The sequence below is a fragment of the Pelophylax lessonae genome (genome assembly GCF_965119305.1).
Source record: "Pelophylax lessonae genome assembly, chromosome: 5".
Lineage (NCBI taxonomy): Eukaryota > Metazoa > Chordata > Amphibia > Anura > Ranidae > Pelophylax > Pelophylax lessonae.
Genome location: NC_138772.1, coordinates 562,269,852 through 562,292,105, shown reverse-complemented (window position 1 = coordinate 562,292,105; position 22,254 = coordinate 562,269,852). Strand labels below are relative to the sequence as shown.

The following is a 22,254-nucleotide window of genomic DNA, read 5'->3' as shown; positions in this document are numbered from 1 at the left end:
TGAGAAAATTTCTCTACACTCAATGTGGCCCAAAGAAGCAAAAAGTTTGGACACCCATGATCTATATCATACTCTGATGAAAAGTCCATTAAATCTGTGATCCGTTGTTGGGGAATGAAGATGTCTTCCTTTTCTCACATAGCTATAAACTGCAGCTGGGAAGATGAGCTGGCTGCTTTATCTCCCGTACCTTTATCCAGTGACTGGACAGACGCTTTCCTCCATCCAAGCTCATCCTGTGCAGAAACAGGTTCATCCAGGTGAGTCAGCACTGCATCCGCCATAAGACCTCCGCATCCAAAACCGTGGGTGAGCAAAGCCACTATTACTGTGCCACATTGTCCATTCTTCAGTCAGGATTTCTGGATTGTCAGCTGGTACTTCTGGATATTCCCAGGCAAGGGGAGCCCAGGCCTGGCGCTGAGCAGAGTCTAGCAGCCGTCTGTAGGCAATCTCCAGCTCCCATTCCTGATTGGCCAGAAACTCCAAATCTTCCAGTATCCAGAGCGCTTCTGAGATGTTCAGGATCTCTTCTCTGTAATCCTCAATTTCCTCTAACCGTCACTCCAAATCGATCCCAAAGTCGGGGTTCTTGGACAGCCTCTCTAATAACAGCACCGGGCCACCATAGCAAAAGCCTTACATTGGGCTGTCGTCCGCTGTCCATGGGCACACTTAGGTCACATACCAGCGGAGGGCTCTGTAGCTCTCATCCAACAGCATCTCCACCTGGACCAGCCTGCTTAACTCTGCTTTCCATTCCTTGTGCGGTTGTCTCCCCAAAAATAAAAATTCGCACTTCGTACTGCGACCAGTACCTTTCCTGGATGGAGGGGAGGATTTTTCCCTGGTGTCGCTGCTCACGGGTTAGCGCTTCCTCCCAGAGTTCCCAGCAGATTACATCATACCATCCCAGCAGGACCTTCTCTGACACCGGTCCCCTGTGCTGAGGACCTTCTCTGACACCGGTCCCCTGTGCTGAGGACCTTCTCTGACACCGGTCCCCTGTGCTGTATCCGCATCTCTCGCAACCTCCTTCCGAATTCCTCTTCCATGGCGGCTGGTATCTTTACCTCTCCTCTTCTGCTATCTGGACCTTGGATCCCAGTGGAGGTTTGGATGTCCCAGACTGCAGAAAGCATCCCACCTCTTGCCACCAATGTAACGGAACCGCGACCAACACTGAGTTTGTGGACTTCTGTCAGTATACGGCTTCCTCCCAGTCTTGAACATAGATATCAAATCCTAGCCGCCCCCATACAAAGCTAGCCGAAAACTTAGCTTCTTCTGGAACCTTCTCCTTTATTGAACATTCTCACACTTATTATACAGCATGGACACCCCCCTCCTGATCAGATTACCCCACAAAAGTCAGGGGTTGCCTGATTACATTATCATATGCAGATGAAATTGTATACAGAAAGAGAATTAACCTGAACTAATTATCTAGCCATCTGGATAGAAACAATATGTGAGTTAATTAAAGCGGAGTTCCACCCAAAAGTGGAACTTCCGTTTTAAGTAGACCTAACCCCCTGACATGCCACAATTGGCATGTCATTTTTTTGGGGGGGGGAGCAGGTATCTAGTTTTGACATGTACCCGCTCCCACTTCCGCTCGGAGCGCCGCGGCACCCTGAGCAGAAGTTCTTCTCTCCCCTTCCCTCCCTGCAATCTTCTGGGACATGTCAGAGGTCCCAGAAGATTGCTGGCCAATCAAGATGCGCAGCGCAACTCGCGCATGTGCAGTGCGTACCCGGCTGTGAAGCCACAAACTGTCACAGCCGGGTGCCCACACCAGTGATGCCAGCGCCGCAGAGACCAAAAGGAGAGGATCGAGGCTTCGGGCGGCCGCATCGCTGGACCGGGGGACAGGTGAGTGTGTGTTTATTAACCACTTGCCGACCACCGCCCGACTATATACGGCGGCGGTCAGCCCCTCACAGGCAAAGTGACCAGTACATCACTAGCCTGTGAGCCAATAGGGGGCGAGCGAGCGCCGCCGGAGGCGCATTTCCATCCCCGCTCGTTCCCTAGGCAGCCCGCGCGTATGACTGGCGGACCCCGATGTCCGCCGGTCACTCGCGATCGTCGGGTGGAGAGGGAGAAAGGCAGGCGGCTAATGTAAACAAAGCAGTCTGTCACTCTCCCCTGTGTAAAAGCACAGATCATACGGCCCTGCTATGTAGGATCGTATGTCTCTGTGGTTACACACACAGACACATCCAATCACAGTTAGAAGCACGCCCCTAGGGACACACTTAACCCCTCCCTCTCCAAAAAAGTTAACCCCTTCCCTCCAAGTGTCATTTTTACAGTAACAGTGCATATGTATAGAACTGATTACTGTAGTAATGTCACTGGTACCCCCAAAAGTGTCAAAAATGTCAGTTAGGGGTCCGATCTGTCCGCCGCAATGTCGCAGTCCCGCAAAAAAAATCGCAGATCGCCGCCATTACTCGTTAAAAAAAAAACAATAAAAATGACAAAAATCTTTCCCGTAGTTAGTAAACACAATAACTTTTGCGCAAACAAAACAAAATACGCTTTTTGTGATTTTTTTTTACCAAACATATGTAGCAGAAAACAAATTGGCCTAAAATGTTAAAAAATTTTGATTTTTACATTTTTTTGGGGGGGGGGGGGAATTTCATATAACAAATGTGAAAAATATTGTTATTTTTGCAAAATTGTTGCTCTTTTTTTGTTTATAGCGCAAAAACTAAAAATTGCACAGGAGATCAAATACCAGCAAAAGAAATCTCTGTTTGTGGGAAAAAAAGGACATCAATTTAATTTAGGTACAGCGTTGCACGACTGCGCACTTGTCCGTTAAAGTCACGCAGTGCCGAATCGCAAAATAGGCCTTGGTCAGGAAGGGGGTAAAATCTTCCGGGGCTTAAGTGGTTAAAAGTCAGCAGCTTCACTTTTTGTAGCTGCTGACTTTTAATATACACAGAAAAGGCTGGAACTCTGCTTTAACAATTAACAATGGGACAGACAGGCTTAACAGAATCCACATCACACCTCAATACACAGACAATAGGAAGAGACCACCAGTGACAGACTGTCCGTCTCTGACATTGAAGTACAATACACATTATCAGAAGTGTAAACACAGAACCCATTGTAGATAACAGGTGAGTAAATCAGCATATTCAATGTTTTGTGGAAGACAGGTGGGTGAGGGGATGATATTAGCATCTGCTATGAGTCTGACTGTGTGAAGAAGTCTTCACCTATCTCTTGAGAGATATTGTGGACAAATATTGCTGTCCCATTTGAGGTAATCCAAACCATATTCTGTGTCCATTAAGTATGTGTCTTTTACTCCCAGTGACAGTGAGTACCATCACAACCACCTTCTCCAGGGGGGACACCATCACCTTCTCTGGGGGGGGGGGGCACAGTACCACCTCTTCTTGGGGGATACACTATCACCTTCTCTGGAGGGGGTACTATTACTTTCTCTGGGGGGGGGCACAGTACCACCTCCTCCAGTGGACACAATACCACCTCTTCCAGGGGACACAGTACCACCTCCTCTGGGGGGCACAGTACCACCTCTGGGGGGGACACAAAATCACCTCCTCTGGAGGGGGGCACAGTATCACCTCTGGGGGGGACACACTATCACCTTCTCTGGAGGTGGGCACAGTACCACCTCCTCTGGGGGGGACACTATCACCTTCTCTGGTGGGGAGGGGGAGCACATTACCACCTCTGGGGGGACACAGTATCACCTCCTCTGTAGGGGGGCACAGTACCACCTCTGGGGGGACACAATATCACCTCCTCTGGAGGGGGGGCACAGTACCACCTCCTCTGGGGGGTGGGGACACTATTACCTTCTCTGGGGGGAGGGGGAGCACAGTACCACCTCCTCCAGGGGACACAGTACCACCTCCTCTGGGGGGCACAGTACCACCTCTGGGGGGACACAAAATCACCTCCTCTTGAGGGGGGCACAGTATCACCTTTGGGGGGGACACAAAATCACCTCCTCTGGAGGGGGGAACAGTACCACCTCTTCTTGGGGGATACACTATCACCTTCTCTGGAGGGGGTACTATTACTTTCTCTGGGGGGGGGGGCACAGTACCACCTCCTCCAGTGGACACAATACCACCTCTTCCAGGGGACACAGTACCACCTCCTCTGGGGGGCACAGTACCACCTCTGGGGGGGACACAAAATCACCTCCTCTGGAGGGGGGCACAGTATCACCTCTGGGGGGGACACACTATCACCTTCTCTGGAGGTGGGCACAGTACCACCTCCTCTGGGGGGGACACTATCACCTTCTCTGGTGGGGAGGGGGAGCACATTACCACCTCTGGGGGGACACAGTATCACCTCCTCTGTAGGGGGGCACAGTACCACCTCTGGGGGGACACAATATCACCTCCTCTGGAGGGGGGGCACAGTACCACCTCCTCTGGGGGGTGGGGACACTATTACCTTCTCTGGGGGGAGGGGGAGCACAGTACCACCTCCTCCAGGGGACACAGTACCACCTCCTCTGGGGGGCACAGTACCACCTCTGGGGGGACACAAAATCACCTCCTCTTGAGGGGGGCACAGTATCACCTTTGGGGGGGACACAAAATCACCTCCTCTGGAGGGGGGCACAGTATCCCCCCCAGAGGTGACACACTATCACCTTCTCTGGAGGTGGGCACAGTACCACCTCCTCTGGGGGGGACACTATCACCTTCTCTGGTGGGGAGGGGGAGCACAGTACCACCTCTGGGGGGACACAAAATCACCTCCTCTTGAGGGGGGCACAGTATCACCTTTGGGGGGGACACAAAATCACCTCCTCTGGAGGGGGGCACAGTATCACCTCTGGGGGGGACACACTATCACCTTCTCTGGAGGTGGGCACAGTACCACCTCCTCTGGGGGGGACACTATCACCTTCTCTGGTGGGGAGGGGGAGCACAGTACCACCTCTGGGGGGACACAGTATCACCTCCTCTGTAGGGGGGCACAGTACCACCTCTGGCGGGACACAATATCACATCCAATGAAGGGGGGGCACAGTACCACCTCTGGGGGGACACAATATCAACTCCTCTGGAGGGGGGGCACAGTACCACCTCCTCTGGGGGGTGGGGACACTATTACCTTCTCTGGGGGGAGGGGGAGCACAGTACCACCTCCTCCAGGGGACACAGTACCACCTCTTCTGGGGGGTGGGGACACTATTACCTTCTCTGGGGGGAGGGGGAGCACAGTACCACCTCCTCCAGGGGACACAGTACCACCTCCTCTGGTTGGGACAGTACCACCTCTTCTGGGGGGTGGGGACACTATTACCTTCTCTGGGGGGAGGGGGAGCACAGTACCACCTCCTCCAGGGGACACAGTACCACCTCCTCTGGGGGGGGCAGTAACTCTTCCTCGGGGGGGGGGGGGCTCAGTACTACCAGACACAACACCCCTGCCTCCACCTTGGTCAGGCCTATGTAATGTATGGAGTGTCGGGGTCAGGAGTAAGTAACACACAAAACAAGAGTGCCACAGTCAGCATAAACCCTGTTTTTACATCGGAGTCCCTCCTTATATCAAAGTCCCCTGTATTTCCCTTTACAACAGGGTTCTGAGAGTCCCTCCTCACTTTAGAGTCCACAGAGTTCCCCCTTACATTAGGCTCCACAGAGTTCCCCTTTACATAAGAGTCCACAGAGGTTTTCCTTACATCAAAGTTCTCCTTTACATCAGAGTCCACAGAGTTCCCCCATACAGAGTCCTTAGAGTTATCCTTTACATCAGAGTCCTCGGAGTTCTTCCTTACTTCAGAGTCCACAGAGTTTTTCTTTACTTCAGAGTCCACAGAGTTCTTCTTTACTTCAGAGTCTACAGTGTCCTCCTTTACATCAGTATTCTTCTTTACATCAGAGTCCACAGAGTTCCGCTTTACATCAGAGTCCACAATGTCCTCCTTTATATCAGACTCCACATAGTTCTCTGTTACATCAGAGTCCACAGAGCTCCCCTTTACATCAGAGTCCTCAGAGTTCCCCTTACATCAGAGTTCCCCTTACATCAGAGTCCACAATGTCCTCCTTTATATCAGACTGCACAGAGTTGCCCCATTACATCAGAGTCCTCAGAGTTCCCCCTTCCATCAGCGTTCCCCTTACATTAGAGTCCACAGAGTTCCCCTTACATCAGAGTCCACAGAGTTCCCCTTTAAATCAGACTCCACAGAGTTGCCCCTTACATCAGACTCCACAGAGTTTCCCCTTACATCAGAGTCCTCAGAGTTTCTCCTTACATCAGAGTCCTCAGAGTTTCTCCTTACATCAGAGTCCTCAGAGTTTCTCCTTACATCAGAGTCCTCAGAGTTGCCCCTTACATCAGAGTCCTCAAAGTTGCCCCTTACATCAGGGTCCTCAGATTTGCCCCTTACATCAGAGTCCTCAGAGTTCCCCCTTACATCAGAGTCCTCAGAGTTCCCCCTTACATCAGAGTCCTCAGACTTTCCCTTTACATTGTTCTGTAACACTTTCGCTGTGAGGGGAATCCTGCAGGCTCTGATGTAAAGGGTAACTCTGAGGACATAGATTTAAGGGGGGAGACTGGAAACTCTGGTGAACTCTGATGTGGGGAGGGAACTCTGGCGACCACAGATTACCTTCCGCAGAGTGAATACACAAAGGTAAGGAGGGGGGTTACTGCTATAAGGGCAAACCTTTTTATCAGTGTCCCCCCCTTACCTAGGTCTATTCACTGCCCCTTACTTCAGTGACCCCCCCCCACAGACTCTGTGTGGCCTGGCTGGAGCTGTCACACTGAGTGTAATTGCATGGGGGGGGGGAAGGGAGGACACTGAGGGCAGGCTCAGTCAGCCTTGCTTTGATCCTCTTCTCTGCCCGGCCCCCCTCCTTGCATTCTCAGACTCTTACAATTTTTAGAACTGGCGCCAAGCACCATGACGTCACTGTATGCCTGCCCCATGCCCGAACCCAAGCGCCATGACATCACTGTGCGCCTGCCCCACGTCCGAGCCCAAGCACCATGAAGTCATTTTGAGCCTGCCCCACGCCCGACCCCAAGTGACGTGACGTCACTGTGCGCCTGCCCCACGTCCGAGCCCAAGCACCATGACGTCACTGTGCACCTGCCCCAAGCCCAAGCGCCATGATGTCACTGTGTACCTGCCCCACGTCCGAGCCCAGGTGCCATGACGTCACTGTGCGCTTGCCCCACGCCCAAGTGGCATGACGTCACTGTGCGCCTGCCCCACGCCCGACCCCAAGCAACATGACGTCACTGTGCGCCTGCCCCACGCCCGACCCCAAGCTCCATGACGTAACTGTGCGACTGCCCCACTCCCGAGCCCAAATTCCATGATGTCACTGTGCGCCTGCCCCATGTCCGAGCCCAAGTGCCATGACATCATTGTGCGCTTGCCCCATGCCCGAATCTAAGCGCCATGACATTACTGTGCGCCTGCCCCACGCCCAAGTGCCATGACGTCACTGTGCGCCTGCCCCATGCCCAACCCCAAGCGCCATGATATCACTGTGTGCCTGCCCCATGTGCCATGACAACACTGTGCGACTGCCCCACGCCTGTGCCAAGCTCCACAATGTCACTGTGCGCCCTCCCCACGCCTGAGCCCAAGTGCCATGACGCCACTGTGTGCCTGCCCCATGCCCGAGCCCCAGGTACCATTCTGCCAGCTTTGCATGCACAGTAATTTTCAAAGGCGACTCCAGCCATCATTTTTACGGGCACTCTGCGCCCGTTCCTGGACATTTACAGACAGCTAAAAATTATTATTACAAACTGCCGGCCTAAAAAAAAAAAACCACCAAATTGTCTGTCTAAAGACGAAGGGCTTAGTTGCCAATTGTTTGCAAATCTATGTGAAAGCCACAGCGCCCCGCCAAGGCTCCTCTGTGTACTGCACTCCTATCTCTATATATGAGAGTCTCTAGGTTGGAACACATATTGCAGTGGATAATCTGAGGGTAGGTATGCCAGGAGGGAGCACACTCCTCTTTAAGGGCGCCGGAACACATTGGACGCCCAGCAAGAGCACAACAGCAGCTGAAAGCATCCAAGTGGGGACCCCCCAAGCTAAACGTTTACAGTGAGGTGCACATGGAAGGGTTTAGCACATTCATGTTCCCAGCCAGCCTGCAACAAAACCCAATAAGCCCTAACAGTTCATGTCAAAGACATTGTGCTCTTGCTGGGTTCCAATGTGTCCCTGCGCCTTTAAGGAGGGGTTGGGTTCCCTCCAGGCATACAGCACCTTGTAAAAGTATTCACACCCCTTGAAATTTCCCTCATTTTCTTGGGATTTTATGTGATAGACCGACACAAAGTGGCCATAATTGTGAAGTGGAAGGAAAATGATAAATGATACAAATAGATCTGTGAAAAGTGTGGCTGCATTTGTATTCACCCCCCGGTGTCAATACTTTGTAGAAGCGCCTTTCCCTGCAATTACAGCTGGGAGTCTTTTTGGGGATGTCTCTACCAGCTTTGTACATCTAGAGAGGACATTTCTGCCCATTCTTCTCTGCAGAATATCTCATCTCTGTCAGATTGGATGGAGAGCGTCTGTGAACAGCAATTTTCAAGCCTTGCCACAGATTCTCAATGTGATTTAGGTCTGGACTGTGACTGGGCCATTCTAACACATGAATATGCTTTGATGTAAACCAGTGGTCTCCAAACAGTGGCTCGGGGGTGGATGTGGCCTTTTGCTTGCCTTTATCTGGCCCTTGGGGTACTATTCCCCCCACTGACACCATCATTGGGGCAATATTCTTCTAATTGATATCAACAATGGGGCACTATTCCTCTTATTACAACCAATGATGGGGCATTTTCTACTCCCCCTGGCCACAGTCCGGCCCCTCTAAAGCATGAAGGACAGTAAACTAACCCTTTACTTAAGTTTGAAGACCCCTGATGTAAACCATTCCATTGTAGCTCTGGCTGGATGTTTTCGGGTCGTTGTCCTGCTGGAAGGTGAACCTCCGCCCCAATCTCAAGTCTTTTCTTCTAAGATTGTCCTGTATTTGGCTCCATCCATCTTCCCATCAACTCTGACCAGCTTCCCTGTCCCTGTGAAGAAAAGCATCTATCACGTACCTGGTGGAGATCGAGCTGTAGAGGGGGCTTCTCTTGCACCTCCTGTCCAACACCCCTGGTAGGGATGACAGGTGGTGTGCGTCACAGAGTGGCACGAGGGCCGGTATAGCAGGTGGCAACAGCTGAGGCTTGACTGCCGATGGCCGTGGATCACCTGACAGGCACCTGGAACTGGGACTCTGTGTTGCTGGATGAGAAGGCAGGAGCATAGCCGGAAAACACAAGCCAAGGGGTCGTCAGCAGCCGAGCAGTGCGGGTACAGGAACGTGAGACAAGAGCGGTGTCAGGATACAAGCAAGAGTTGGTACACAGTCGGCCAGCGAGGTGCAAGGGCATGAGACAGGAGCAGGATCCAAACACTGGCCAGGGTCACAGGTAGGCCGACAGGAATCCAGAGGAGAGTCAAGGTCAAGCCGAGTCAAACACCAGCAGGCAGGAAGCAGGTCAGGGCACAGGTGAACAGGAACAAGCTGAAAGACCACTCAGCAATGTGATCCTGTCATTGCTCAGCCTAAATAGGCTGTTTAGAGCTAGTGCATGCGCATGCACACGTTTGGGCATATGTACCTTTCTTCTTGTGCACACGCTAATGTGCCAGCGCGCCAATGCCTTTTTGGGTCCAGCTGAACTTCTCTTACAGCATCCCTACAACATGATTCTGCCACCACCATGTTTCACAGTGGGGATGGTGTGTTCAGGGTGATGTGCAGTGTTAGTTTTCCCCCACACATAGCGTTTTGGTTGAATTTTGGTCTCATCTGAGCAGGGCTCCTCCCCCCACATGTTTTCTGTGTCCCCCACATGGTTTCTCCCAAACTGCAAACAGGACTTCTTATGGCGTTCTTCCACCAATGGCTTTCTTCTTCTCACTCTTCCATAAAGGGCAGATTTGTGGAGCGCACGACTAATAGTTGTCCTGTGGACAGATTCTCCCACCTGAGCTGTGGATCTCTGCAGCTCCTCCAGAGTTCCCATGGGCCTCTTGGCTGCTTCTCTGATGAATGCTCTCCTGGGTCAGTTTAGGTGGACGGCCATGTCTTGGTAGAGGCTCGGCCGGTCAGTTTAGGTGGACGGCCATGTCTTGGTAGGGGCCCGGCCGGTTAGTTTAGGTGGACGGCCATGTCTTGGTAGGGGCCTGGCCGGTCAGTTTAGGTGGACGGCCATGTCTTGGTAGGGGCCCGGCCGGTCAGTTTTGGTGGACGGCCATGTCTTGGTAGGGGCCCGGCCGGTCAGTTTAGGTAGACGGCCCTGTCTTGGTAGGGGCCCGGCCAGTCAGTTTAGGTGGACAGCCATGTCTTGGTAGGGGCCGGCCGATCAGTTTAGGTGGACGGCCATGTCTTGGTAGGGGCCCGGCCGGTCAGTTTAGGTGGACGGCCATGTCTTGGTAGGGGCCCGGCCAGTCAGTTTAGGTGGACAGCCATGTCTTGGTAGGGGCCGGCCGATCAGTTTAGGTGGACGGACATGTCTTGGTAGGGGCCGGCCGGTCAGTTTAGGTGGACGGCCATGTCTTGGTAGGGGCCCGGCCGGTCAGTTTAGGTGGACGGCCATGTCTTGGTAGGCGCCCGGCCGGTCAGTTTAGGTGGACGGCCATGTCTTGGTAGGGTTGCAGTTGTGCCATACTCTTTCCATTTTCCCATGATGGATTGATCAGCGCTCCGTGAGATGGTCAAAGCTTGGGAGATTTTTTTATAACCTAACCCTGCTTTACACTTCTCCACAACTTTATCCCTGACCTGTCTGGTGGGCAGAGCTGCTGTTAGAAATTACGGGGCACCGTAAACTCTACCTCACAGGCCCCCCCCCAAAAAAAATATTGAATGATACTTCGATTACAAATACACTAGAATCATTATTAGTGAACACGAACACACGATAAATCCTACGAAAAATGTATTGAGAAATAAATGAACCTGTGTGTGTGAATGAGGTATTGGGGTTCTGTGGCTTGAAGCTGTGTGTGTGAATGAGGTATTGGGGTTCTGTGGCCTGAAGCTCTGAGTGTGAATGAGGTATTGGGGTTCTGTGGTTTAAAGCTGTGTGTGTGAATGAGGTATTGGGGTTCTGTGGCTTGAAGCTCTGTGTGTGAATGAGGTATTGGGGTTCTGTGGCCTGAAGCTGTGTGTGTGAATGAGGTATTGGCTTTCTGTGGCTTGAAGCTCTGTGTGTGAATGAGGTATTGGGGTTCTGTGGCTTGAAGCTGTGTGTGTGAATGAGGTATTGGGGTTCTGTGGCTTGAAGCTCTGTGTGTGAATGAGGTATTGGGTTTCTGTGGCTTGAAGCTGTGTGTGTGAATGAGGTATTGGGGTTCTGTGGCCTGAAGCTGTGTGTGTGAATGAGGTATTGGGGTTCTGTGGCCTGAAGCTGTGTGTGTGAATGAGGTATTGGGGTTTTGTGGCTTGAAGCTGTGTGTGTGAATGAGGTATTGGGGTTCTGTGGCTTGAAGCTTTGTGTGTGTGAATGAGGTATTGGCTTTCTGTGGCTTGAAGCTGTGTGTGTGAATGAGGTATTGGGGTTCTGGGGCTTGAAGCTGTGTGTGTGAATGAGGTATTGGGGTTCTGTGGCTTGAAGCTTTGTGTGTGTGAATGAGGTATTGGCTTTCTGGGGCTTGAAGCTGTGTGTGTGAATGAGGTATTGGGGTTCTGTGGCTTGAAGCTCTGTGTGTGAATGAGGTATTGGGGTTCTGTGGCCTGAAGCTCTGAGTGTGAATGAGGTATTGGGGTTCTGTGGTTTAAAGCTGTGTGTGTGAATGAGGTATTGGGGTTCTGTGGCTTGAAGCTCTGTGTGTGAATGAGGTATTGGGGTTCTGTGGCCTGAAGCTGTGTGTGTGAATGAGGTATTTGCTTTCTGTGGCTTGAAGCTCTGTGTGTGAATGAGGTATTGGGGTTCTGTGGCTTGAAGCTGTGTGTGTGAATGAGGTATTGGGGTTCTGTGGCTTGAAGCTCTGTGTGTGAATGAGGTATTGGGGTTCTGTGGCTTGAAGCTGTGTGTGTGAATGAGGTATTGGGTTTCTGTGGCTGGAAGCTGTGTGTGTGAATGAGGTATTGGCGTTCTGTGGCTTGAAGCTGTGTGTGTGTGAATGAGGTATTGGGTTTCTGTGGCTGGAAGCTGTGTGTGTGAATGAGGTATTGGGGTTCTGTGGCCTGAAGCTGTGTGTGTGAATGAGGTATTGGGGTTCTGTGGATTGAAGCTGTGTGTGTGAGTGAGGTATTGGGGTTCTGTGGCCTGAAGCTGTGTGTGTGAATGAGGTATTGGGGTTCTGTGGATTGAAGCTGTGTGTGTGAGTGAGGTATTGGGGTTCTGTGGCTTAAAGCTGTGTGTGTGAATGAGGTATTGGGGTTCTGTGGCCTGAAGCTGTGTGTGTGAATGAGGTATTGGGGTTCTGTGGCTTGAAGCTGTGTGTGTGAATGAGGTATTGGGGTTCTGTGGCCTGTACAGAGTGAATCCGTGGTTTAATGTAGCTGGTGGCACCTGGAGCTATGTGCAGGCAGCATATGTTACCCTATAGGTGACAGGTGTGTCAGTGAAGGTGTACGGCCCCCAAAAAAGTGTGCATCAAGGACCACTCCCCTACAATTACACACCCGTCAAATTGGGACCTGTGGCTGTGTTCATGCAACCGCCGCGTCTCCTTAGAGTAACAGGCAGCTGCAGCTGTGTGAACAATTTACTCATTCATGCGGCCAGAGTACAAATAAGTCCTTAGGGCTCATTTACACTTGAATTGGGGGGGGGGGTAAAAAACCAAGGTTGAGCTGTGTTTTTACTGCCCGCCAAACTGCTACCCCCTTTAGCAATGGAGGCAGTGGCTAGGGGTATACACATGCCACGACTACGATGCTGTGCTTCACAGCAATGGCAGAAATTATACCCTTGGCGAAAAAGACCCATTGGAGTGAAGAGTGCCGCTCTGCAGGTGCCCTGCGACTGATTGGCCACAGGGGGAGTCATTTAGCGGGTCCGGTGGGCGCGATGTCCGCCAGGCAACCGTGATCGCTCCCCGTGGAGACAGAACGGCAGTCTGACAATGTAAACACAGCACACCGCAGGGGTGTGGCTGAGATGTGAAGCTGAGCGGACGCACTGGGCTCTAACTCCGATCCTGATCTTATCCTGTCTTCTCCATCAGCATCCATCTCCCCCCTCAACACCCCCTTAAAACTCACCCTGGGGTCCAGGAGGACGGGCGGCACGTCGCTGGCTCCTTCGCTGTCACCGGGGAAGCTACGATCCTACAAATTATCCGGGAGTTCCTCTCGGCCCTCGGGTCCCACAGCGGCCATCTTGGACACGAGCCCTCCACTTACCAGAATGTTTGCCAGCACCCAAACTGACCCGAGCCCTGGCAGTTCCTCGGATCCTTCTCCAGCGGACATCCTGGAGGCCATCAAGGCATGTAAGGACACGCTTACCGTGAAGATGGATTATCTGGCGACCGACATCAGCCTTATCCGTCATGACCTCGACAAGTTCCGCTCTCGGGTGTCGGAGGCCGAGGAGCGCATCTCGCAGCTGGAAGACTCCTCTTGAGCTGACTCCAGAGATCTCCATGCCCTACAGCTCCAGGTCAAGGCCCTCCAGGAACGGGCGATCAACACCGAAAACTGGCTCCGCCGCAACAACATCTGCATCCTGGGGCTGCCGGAGCGGGCGGAGGGCTCCAGGCCGGCGGAGTTTGCGGAGACCTTCCTGCCCCCCCTGCTGCACCTCCCTGCCAATCGCAGGGCGTGGGAACCATGAGGACAACCAAACCCCTTTCTCTCAGTACAAATCTCCCCTCCAAGGGCATTGTAGCGGAGAAGTAGTTTAATCTACAGGGTCTCCGCTGATAGACAGGAAAACAGGTAATAATCCAAATAGGCAGGTACAGCCTGCAACAATCCAGGTAGCGTTATACCATCCTTCCCTCCCAAGAACTAGATGACACATAGGCTGGGAGTCAAAACTAGAATGCCTTGTTTATTGAAAACACAAGAGATCTACACTCTGCCAAAACCCCTCCCTCTTCGAGCCATCCCCCACACAAACACACATCCCATAATAAGCTTACAAGGCAGATAGGAACAATAGGACAATGGAAAGCAGGTATTCACAATAACAAACCCCACCCCACTGGCATGGGTCTATGAAACACCATTTTCTAGCCATCTGCAATATATCTTTATATATTTCCTCAGGGACACTGTTCGGTAATATTATGGTCCCTCTTTCAACACAAACCACACTCTCAGTGTCCATTCAGCTACACACCTCCTCCAGGGGACTCTATACCACCTCCTCCAGGGGACACAATACCACCTCCTCCAGGGGACTCTATACCACTTCCTCCAGAGTACACAATACCATCCCCTCCAGAGGACACAATACCATCTCCTCCAGAGGACACAATACCATCTCCTCCAGAGGACACAATACCATCTCCTCCAGAGGACACAATACCATCTCCTCCAGGGGACACAATACCATCTCATCCAGGGGACTCTATACCACCTCCTCCAGAGTACACAATACCACCTCCTCCAGAGGACACAATACCATCTTCTCCAGGGGACACAATACCATCTTCTCCAGGGGACACAATACCATCTTCCTCCAGGGGACTCTATACCACCTCCTCCAGAGTACACAATACCATCTCCTCCAGAGGACACAATATCACCTCCTCCAGAGGACACAGTACTATCTCCTCCAGAGTACACAATACCATCGCCTCCGGTGGACACAATATCACCTCCTTTAGGGGACACAATACCACCTACTCCAGGGGACACAATACCATCTTCTCCAGGGGACACAAACTCACCTCCTCCAGGAGACACAATACCACCTCCTCCAGGGGACACAATACAATTTCTGGGGGACACAGTACTATCTCCTTCAGAGGACACAATACCATCTCCTCTAGAGGACACAATACCATCGCCTCCGGGGGACACAATATCACCTCCTTTAGGGGACACAAAACCATTTCCTACAGGGAACACAATACCATCTCCTCTGGGGGACACAATACCATCTCTTCCAGGGGACACAATATCAACTCCTGAAGGGGACACAATACCATCTGTTCAAGGGGGCCCGATGCTATCTCCTCCAGGGGACACTATACCATCTGCTCGAGGGGACACCATGCCATCTACTCCAGGGAACACAATATCACCTCCTCCAGGGGACTCTATACCATCTCCTCCAGCTGAAACACAATACCATCTCCTCCAGGGGAAACAAAAGACCATCTCCTCCAGGGGACACATAACTACCTCCTCCTCCTCCAGGGGACACAATATCACCTCCTCCAGGGGACACAATACCATCTCCTCCAGAGTACACAATACCATCGCCTCCAGATGACACAATACCATCTCCTCCGGGGGACACAATACCATCTCATCCAGGGGAAACTATACCATCTCCTCCGGGGGACACAATACCACCTCCTCCAGGGGACATAATACCATCTCCTCCAGAGGACACTACACCATCTCCTCCAGGGGACACAATATCACCTCCTCCAGGGGACACCATACCATTTCCTCCAGGGGACACAATACCATTTCCTCCAGGGGACACAACACCACCTTCTCCGGGAGACACAATATCACCTTCCCTGGAGGACACAATACCACCTCCTCTGGGGACACACACACAATACCACCTCCCCCAGGGGACACAATACCACCTGCTCTTGGGGGGACACAATACCACCTCCTCTGGGGAACACAATACTACCTCCTCCATGAGACACAATACCACCACCCCTGAAGGACACAATACCACCTCCTCTGGGGGGGGTGGAGAACAATACCATCTTCTCCAGGAGACACTATATCACTTCCTCCAGGGGACACAATACTGTCTCTTCCGGGGGGGACACAACACTATCTCTTTCAGGGGACAATATGTCACCTCCTCCAGGGAACACAATACCATCTCAGGAGGACCTAAGACCACCCCTTCCAGGAAACACAATACCATCTCCTCCAGGGGACACAACACCAACTCCTTCGAGGGACACACCATATCCTTCAGGAAAACAATGCCATCTCCTCCAGGGGACACAATACCACCTCCTCCAGAGGACACAATAACACCTCCTCCAGGGGACACAATAACACCTCCTCTCAAGAGGACACAATATCACCTCCTCAGGGGACACAATACTATCTACTTCAGGGGGACACATTACCACCTTCTCCAGAGGACACAATACCATCTCCTCCAGAGGACAAAACACCATCTCCTCCAGGGGACACAATACCTCCTCCTCCAGGGGACACAATACCATCTCCTCCAGGGGACACAATACCACCTTCTCCAGAGGACACAATACCATCTCCTCCAGGGGACACAATTACACCTCCTCCAGAGGACACAATATCACTTCCTCCAGGGGGCACAAAATCACCTCCTCCAGGGGACACAATACTATCTCCTCAAGGGGGACACAATACCCTCTCCTCTAGGGGACACACTATCACCTTCTCCAGGGGACACAATACCATCTCTTTCAGGGGACACAATACCTCCTCCTCCAGGGGTCACAACACCACCTCCTCCAGAGGACACCCAGGGGACACACCACCACCTCCTCCAGGGGACACAATATCACTTCCTCCAGGGGACACAATACTATCTTCTCAAGGGGGACACAATACCCTCTCCTCTAGGGGACACAATACCATCTTCTCCAGGGGACACAATACCACCTCCTCCAGGGGACACTATAACACCTCCTCCAGAGGACACAATATCACTTCCTCCAGGGGACACAAAATCACCTCCTCCAGGGGACACAATACTATCTCCTCAAGGGGGACACAATACCCTCTCCTCTAGGGGACACACTATCACCTTCTCCAGGGGACACAATACCATCTCTTCCAGGGAACATAATATCACCTCCTCCAGGGGATGCAATACCACCTCCTCCATGGGACAGAATACCACCTCCTCCAGGGGACACAATACCATCTCCTCCAGGGAACACAATACCACCTCCTCCAGGGGACACAATACCACCTCCTCCAGGGAACACAATACCACCTCCTCCAGGGGACAACGTACCACCTGGACTACCTCCTCCAGGGGACACAATACCATCTCCAGGGGACACAAAATCATCTCCTCCTGGGAACACAATACTAGCTTCTCCAGGGGACACAATACCACCTCCTCCAAGAGACACAATACCATCTCCTCCATGGGACATAATTTAACCTCCACTAAGGAACACAATACCACCTTACTTGGAGGACACGCCATCTTTATGAAGACTGATACTTTAAGATGGGGAGAAATTTTGTTCATGCATTTGGACCCGGAATGCCTGGCTCCTGAAGTACATGCTGCGTACAATGAGCTAAGTTGTAGGGTATCAGCCATTGATCAGTGCAGGACATCTACAGTTTCGGAGCTTGCTGACATTATTGCTCTGCAGGGTAGCGCAACTTGTGCATGTTGCAACACCATAAAATACTATCTAAAAAGTATTCAAAAACCACATACTACTATTACTATATGATAGGTGACAGGGCCCGCCCTATACAATCCAGAATATATACCATACATTTATATATATATATATATACATGGTGTTGTTAGTTTTAGCTTTGTAGTCCCTGTGTGCATTCTGCGCTCTGGATGCACCGTAGTCAGTGTGGTATCCTGGCAACCACAAGATGGCAAATATACAGGCATAAAGGTTGGGAGACCTTGTGTCTCCTAGCAACTGAGATGTAAGATCCTGGCTGGTTTCTTGGCAACTGAGAGATGGACCTGTATCCCAGCAACCATCACAAAAGGGCCGGGCTTGTCTCATGGTCGACAATCATGAGCGAAAAGTTTCTGGTGGAAAGTGATGGGGAGCTCTGCATGCCGGTACGTAGTGGCTGCCTCCGCAGTGTGAGTACAGGTCCCCCTTAATGTTGATACTTAGTCATTGTGTGAAGGTTTACCATGTGTGATGTCATACCATCCATCTCACCATGACATCACACACCTCTCCCCATCCCATCATGGACGGTTTGACATCACATACAACTTCCCATCTCACCATGGGTGGTATAACATCACACACTACTTCCCATCTCACCATGGGTGGTATGACATCACACACAACTTCCCATCTCATCATGGATGGTATGACATCACACACCACTTCCCATCTCATCATGGATGGTATGACATCACACACCACTTCCCATCTCATCATGGGTGGTATGACAACACACACCACGTCTCATCTCACCAATGATGGTATGACCTCACATATCACTTCCAATCTCACCATGGATGGTATGACATCACACACAACTTCCCATCTCACCATGGATGGTATGACATCACACACCACTTCCCATCACATCATGGATTATATGACATCACACACTACTTCCCATCACACCATGGATGGTATGACATCACACACTACTTCCCATCTCACCATGGATGGTATGACATCACACACCATTTATCATCTCACAATGGAGGGTATGACATTGCCCACCATTTCCCATCTCACCATGGATGGTATGACATCACACACCACTTCCCACCTCACCATGGATGGTATGACATCACACACCATTTATCATCTCACAATGGAGGGTATGACAACACAACATCCCATCTCACTATGGGTAGCATGGCATCACACACCATTTCCCATCTCACTATGGGTAGCATGGCATCACACACCATTTCCCATCTCACCATGAATGGTATGACATCACACACCACTTTCCATCTCATCATGGGTGGTATGACAACACACACCACGTCTCATCTCACCAATGATGGTATGACCTCACATATCACTTCCAATCTCACCATGGATGGTATGGCATCTCACACCATTTCCCGTCTCACCATGAATGGTATGACATCACACATCATTTCCCATCTCTCCATGAATGGTATGACATCACACACCATTTCCCGTCTCACCATGGATGGTATGACATCACACATAACTTCCCACCTCATCGTGGATGGTATGACATCACACACCAATTCCTGTCTCACCTTGAATGGTAGGACATCACACACTACTTCCCATCTCACCATGCATGTAATGACATCACACACAGCACTTCCCGTCCCACCATGGATGTAATGACATCACACACCAATTCCCATCTCACCATGGATGGTATGACATCACACACCATTTCCCATCTCACCATGCATGTAATGACATCACTCATCATTTCCCATCCCACTATGGGTGATATGACATCACAAACCACTTCCCAACTTACCATGGATGGTATGACATCACACATTTCCCATCCCACCATGGATAGTATGACATCACAAACCACTTCCTGACTCACTGCCTCTCTATCTATGGCAGGTTCTGCACACATTTCGGGACACTTTGACATTCTCGGAGGAGGAGTGGATGGGCCTGGATACCTGGCAGAAGAAACTCTACAGGACGGTGATGAGAGACACAGCAGAGCTCTTCCAATCGCTCGGTAAGATTAGAACTGATCATCCAGTTAGAGAGATACTGGGGTGGCCATTGCTGGTCGTCTTATGAAGTGCTGACCTCTGAATCTAATTTTTCATATCACCCACCCAGCAGAAGTATAAACCCAGTATAGTCAGAGCTCCTTATCTGTATTCTTCACACGGGTTAACAAAGAAAATACTGAATGAAGCCAGGGGATCACCATGACAGCTGGGTAACCAGAAATAGCAACGGCAGCCTCAATATTTGTCTCATTGCAGCTTTCCTTTAAAAGAGCAACTATGAGGGATATTTATCCAGGAATTGCTTGAAAGCAAAACCCCCTTCCTCCTGCTGGTGACCCTTCTAGTGATATAAAGATCTATATAGAGGAATCAGGACCTCCTTCCTCCTCCTGGGGACCCCTCTAGTGATATAAAGATCTATATAGAGGAATCAGGACCTCCTTCCTCCTGCTGGTGACCCCTCTAGTGATATAAAGATCTATATAGAGGAATCAGGACCTTCTTCCCCTCTCTGGTGACCCCTCTAGTGATATAAAGATCTATATAGAGGAATGGGGACCCCCCTCCTCCTGCTGGTGACCCCTTGTTCTGTTCTCACTACACGTATGCCCCAGGCGTGTGCAGCTCAACATACAGCTAAACCTTTAATCCTATAGTAACCAGTCCTTTTGTAACTTAAGGCTTTATTCCAGTGAAAGAATAAGAATAGTGGTCACATGAAACAGGTTACAAGTCAGATGGATATGCAAATAGGATTGTTATGTCAGGTGAAACTGTGAATAAACAGATAAAGGCATATAATCAGTATACAAACATAAACAATATATGCATTGAGTATATAACTAACAGCTCTGAGCATACCATTGATGCCTCCAAGAGGAGTTCAGGAATCTTCCCACAGGAACCTCAGATGCTGTCTGCTCCTCCATGAGGTAAGTCTAAAATGGAGATTTTCTCAGAGAGGGGTGGAACTAATATTCAGCAATAGAGAGCAAGAGATACCATAAAGTGCTGTACAACAACCATCTTTGTCACAGTGGCATCTTGTGGACAACATTGGTATTGCAAGTTCCACTAACATTAATTACTTCCAAGCTGAAGGCATGACACTCCCCGTCTGGTATCATCAGATACCACTATTTATTCCTCAGATGATAACAACAAGATCAGTTCAGAAACTGGTCTGAGGAACAACTTTGTCTCCTTGATTCTCTGGATCTTGATTTCCACTTTACATGAGAGTGATGATGTGATACAATCAAGTGAGCGATGTGGTGGTGACCAGGAACTATTAGAGGGTTTCTCTCATCTGAATCTAGGTTGGCTTGTCTTAGACGACCACCTACCCTAAGTAGTCCATTTTGATCAAGGAATGGGTCAAGTTTTCTCAGGGCACTGTCTCTAGGGATAGGTTTTCCGTTCAAGATACAGTCAATCTCCTTAACATAGGCTTCATGCTGTACAGTGCGGATGATAAGATCCTGAGACTGCTGTAGCTCTAATACTGAACTGATCCTTTGACAATGGTGCCATCCCTTGCAGTCACGGCTGTTTGAGTCACCTTTAAAGGAGCGAGCTATGTGAATAAGACAAGAAATAGCTCGAACAAGTGACTTCCATTTTGAGAATCTGGTAAATCTGTCAGATTTAAGCTGGCAGTCTGAAGTTGTAGTATGAAATGTTGAGATCTCAGGACGGATGTCAGTATCTGAGTCTGGATCTATTAGTTCAATCGTGTCACTTTTAGGAAAAGTCTGTTCTGCATTGTACAAGAATGCAGGTCCAGTGAACCATGTTGTGTCTTTAAGGTTACATGCAGCAACAGCTCTTGTAGCATGGTCTGCAGGATTATAGTCAGTAGGTACATAGTGCCATTATGTTGGACTGGTGGATCTCCTAATCCTCAACACTCTGTTGTTGACATAAACATAGAAACATCTGATCTCATTGTAGATGTAGCCTAGAACTACCTTGCTGTCTGTGTAGAGCTGAACATCTTTAAGGTCAATGTCCATCTCTGAGGTTATTTGTTCTGCAATTTCAACAGCTAGTACTGCAGCACAAAGTTCTAGCCTAGGTATAGTGTGCTCAGGGTGTGGAGCTAGCTTTGCTTTGCCCATGATGAATCCTACGTTGCACCGTGCTGTAGTGTCAACAGTTCTTAAGTAGGCCACGGCAGCTATTGCCTTGACAGAAGCATCACAGAATATGCAAAGGTTTTGACTCTGTATCTCTGTAGAAGGTACAGGAGCATATGGGCGTGAAACATGGAGATCAGATAAGACTGATAGAGAGTCCCTCCACTCTACCCAAGAGTTCCTCTTATCAAGGGGTAGTGGGGCATCCCAGTCGGATGTTTCACGAATCAAGTCTCTAAGTAAGGCTTTGCCTTGAATTGTAACAGGTGCCGCAAATCCTAATGGATCGTACAGGCTATTGATAGTAGACAAGACACCTCTGCGAGTGAAGGGTCTTTCTTCTCCATTTACTTGGAAGGTAAAGGAATCGGATTTCAAGTCCCAAAGTAGACCTAGACTGCGCAGTACAGGTAAAGATCTAAGTCCTTTAGATCACTGGAATGGTCTTGAGCGGGGAAAGCTTCCATTACCTCTTTGCTGTTGGAAGCAATCTTGCGAAGCCTAAGATTAGAACAAGCGA

General features: G+C 50.4%; 2 protein-coding genes across 4 annotated transcripts in view; one reads left to right on the top strand and one right to left on the bottom strand.

Annotated features, from left to right (window-relative positions):
- The window catches only part of LOC309556128 (uncharacterized protein), a 419,953-nt gene extending 418,790 nt beyond the window's left edge, over positions 1-1,163 (bottom strand). Inside the window, exon 1 of the mRNA XM_082258479.1 lies at positions 987-1,163. The gene's annotated coding sequence lies outside the window, so the exon portion shown is untranslated. The remainder of the gene's footprint in view (positions 1-986) is intronic.
- Positions 1-22,254, top strand: part of LOC309556125 (uncharacterized protein) — a 39,807-nt gene that overhangs the window by 8,935 nt on the left and 8,618 nt on the right. Inside the window, exons 1-2 of one of the 3 annotated variants that reach the window (XM_082258472.1) lie at positions 17,711-17,994; positions 19,472-19,595. In XM_082258472.1, coding sequence (XP_082114598.1) covers positions 17,887-17,994; positions 19,472-19,595 — 232 coding nt within the window. In that variant the 5' untranslated portion in view covers positions 17,711-17,886. Of the gene's footprint in view, positions 1-17,710; positions 18,019-19,471; positions 19,596-22,254 lie in introns of those variants that run through there. The other 2 variants (XM_082258473.1, XM_082258474.1) reach the window with 2 other exon arrangements.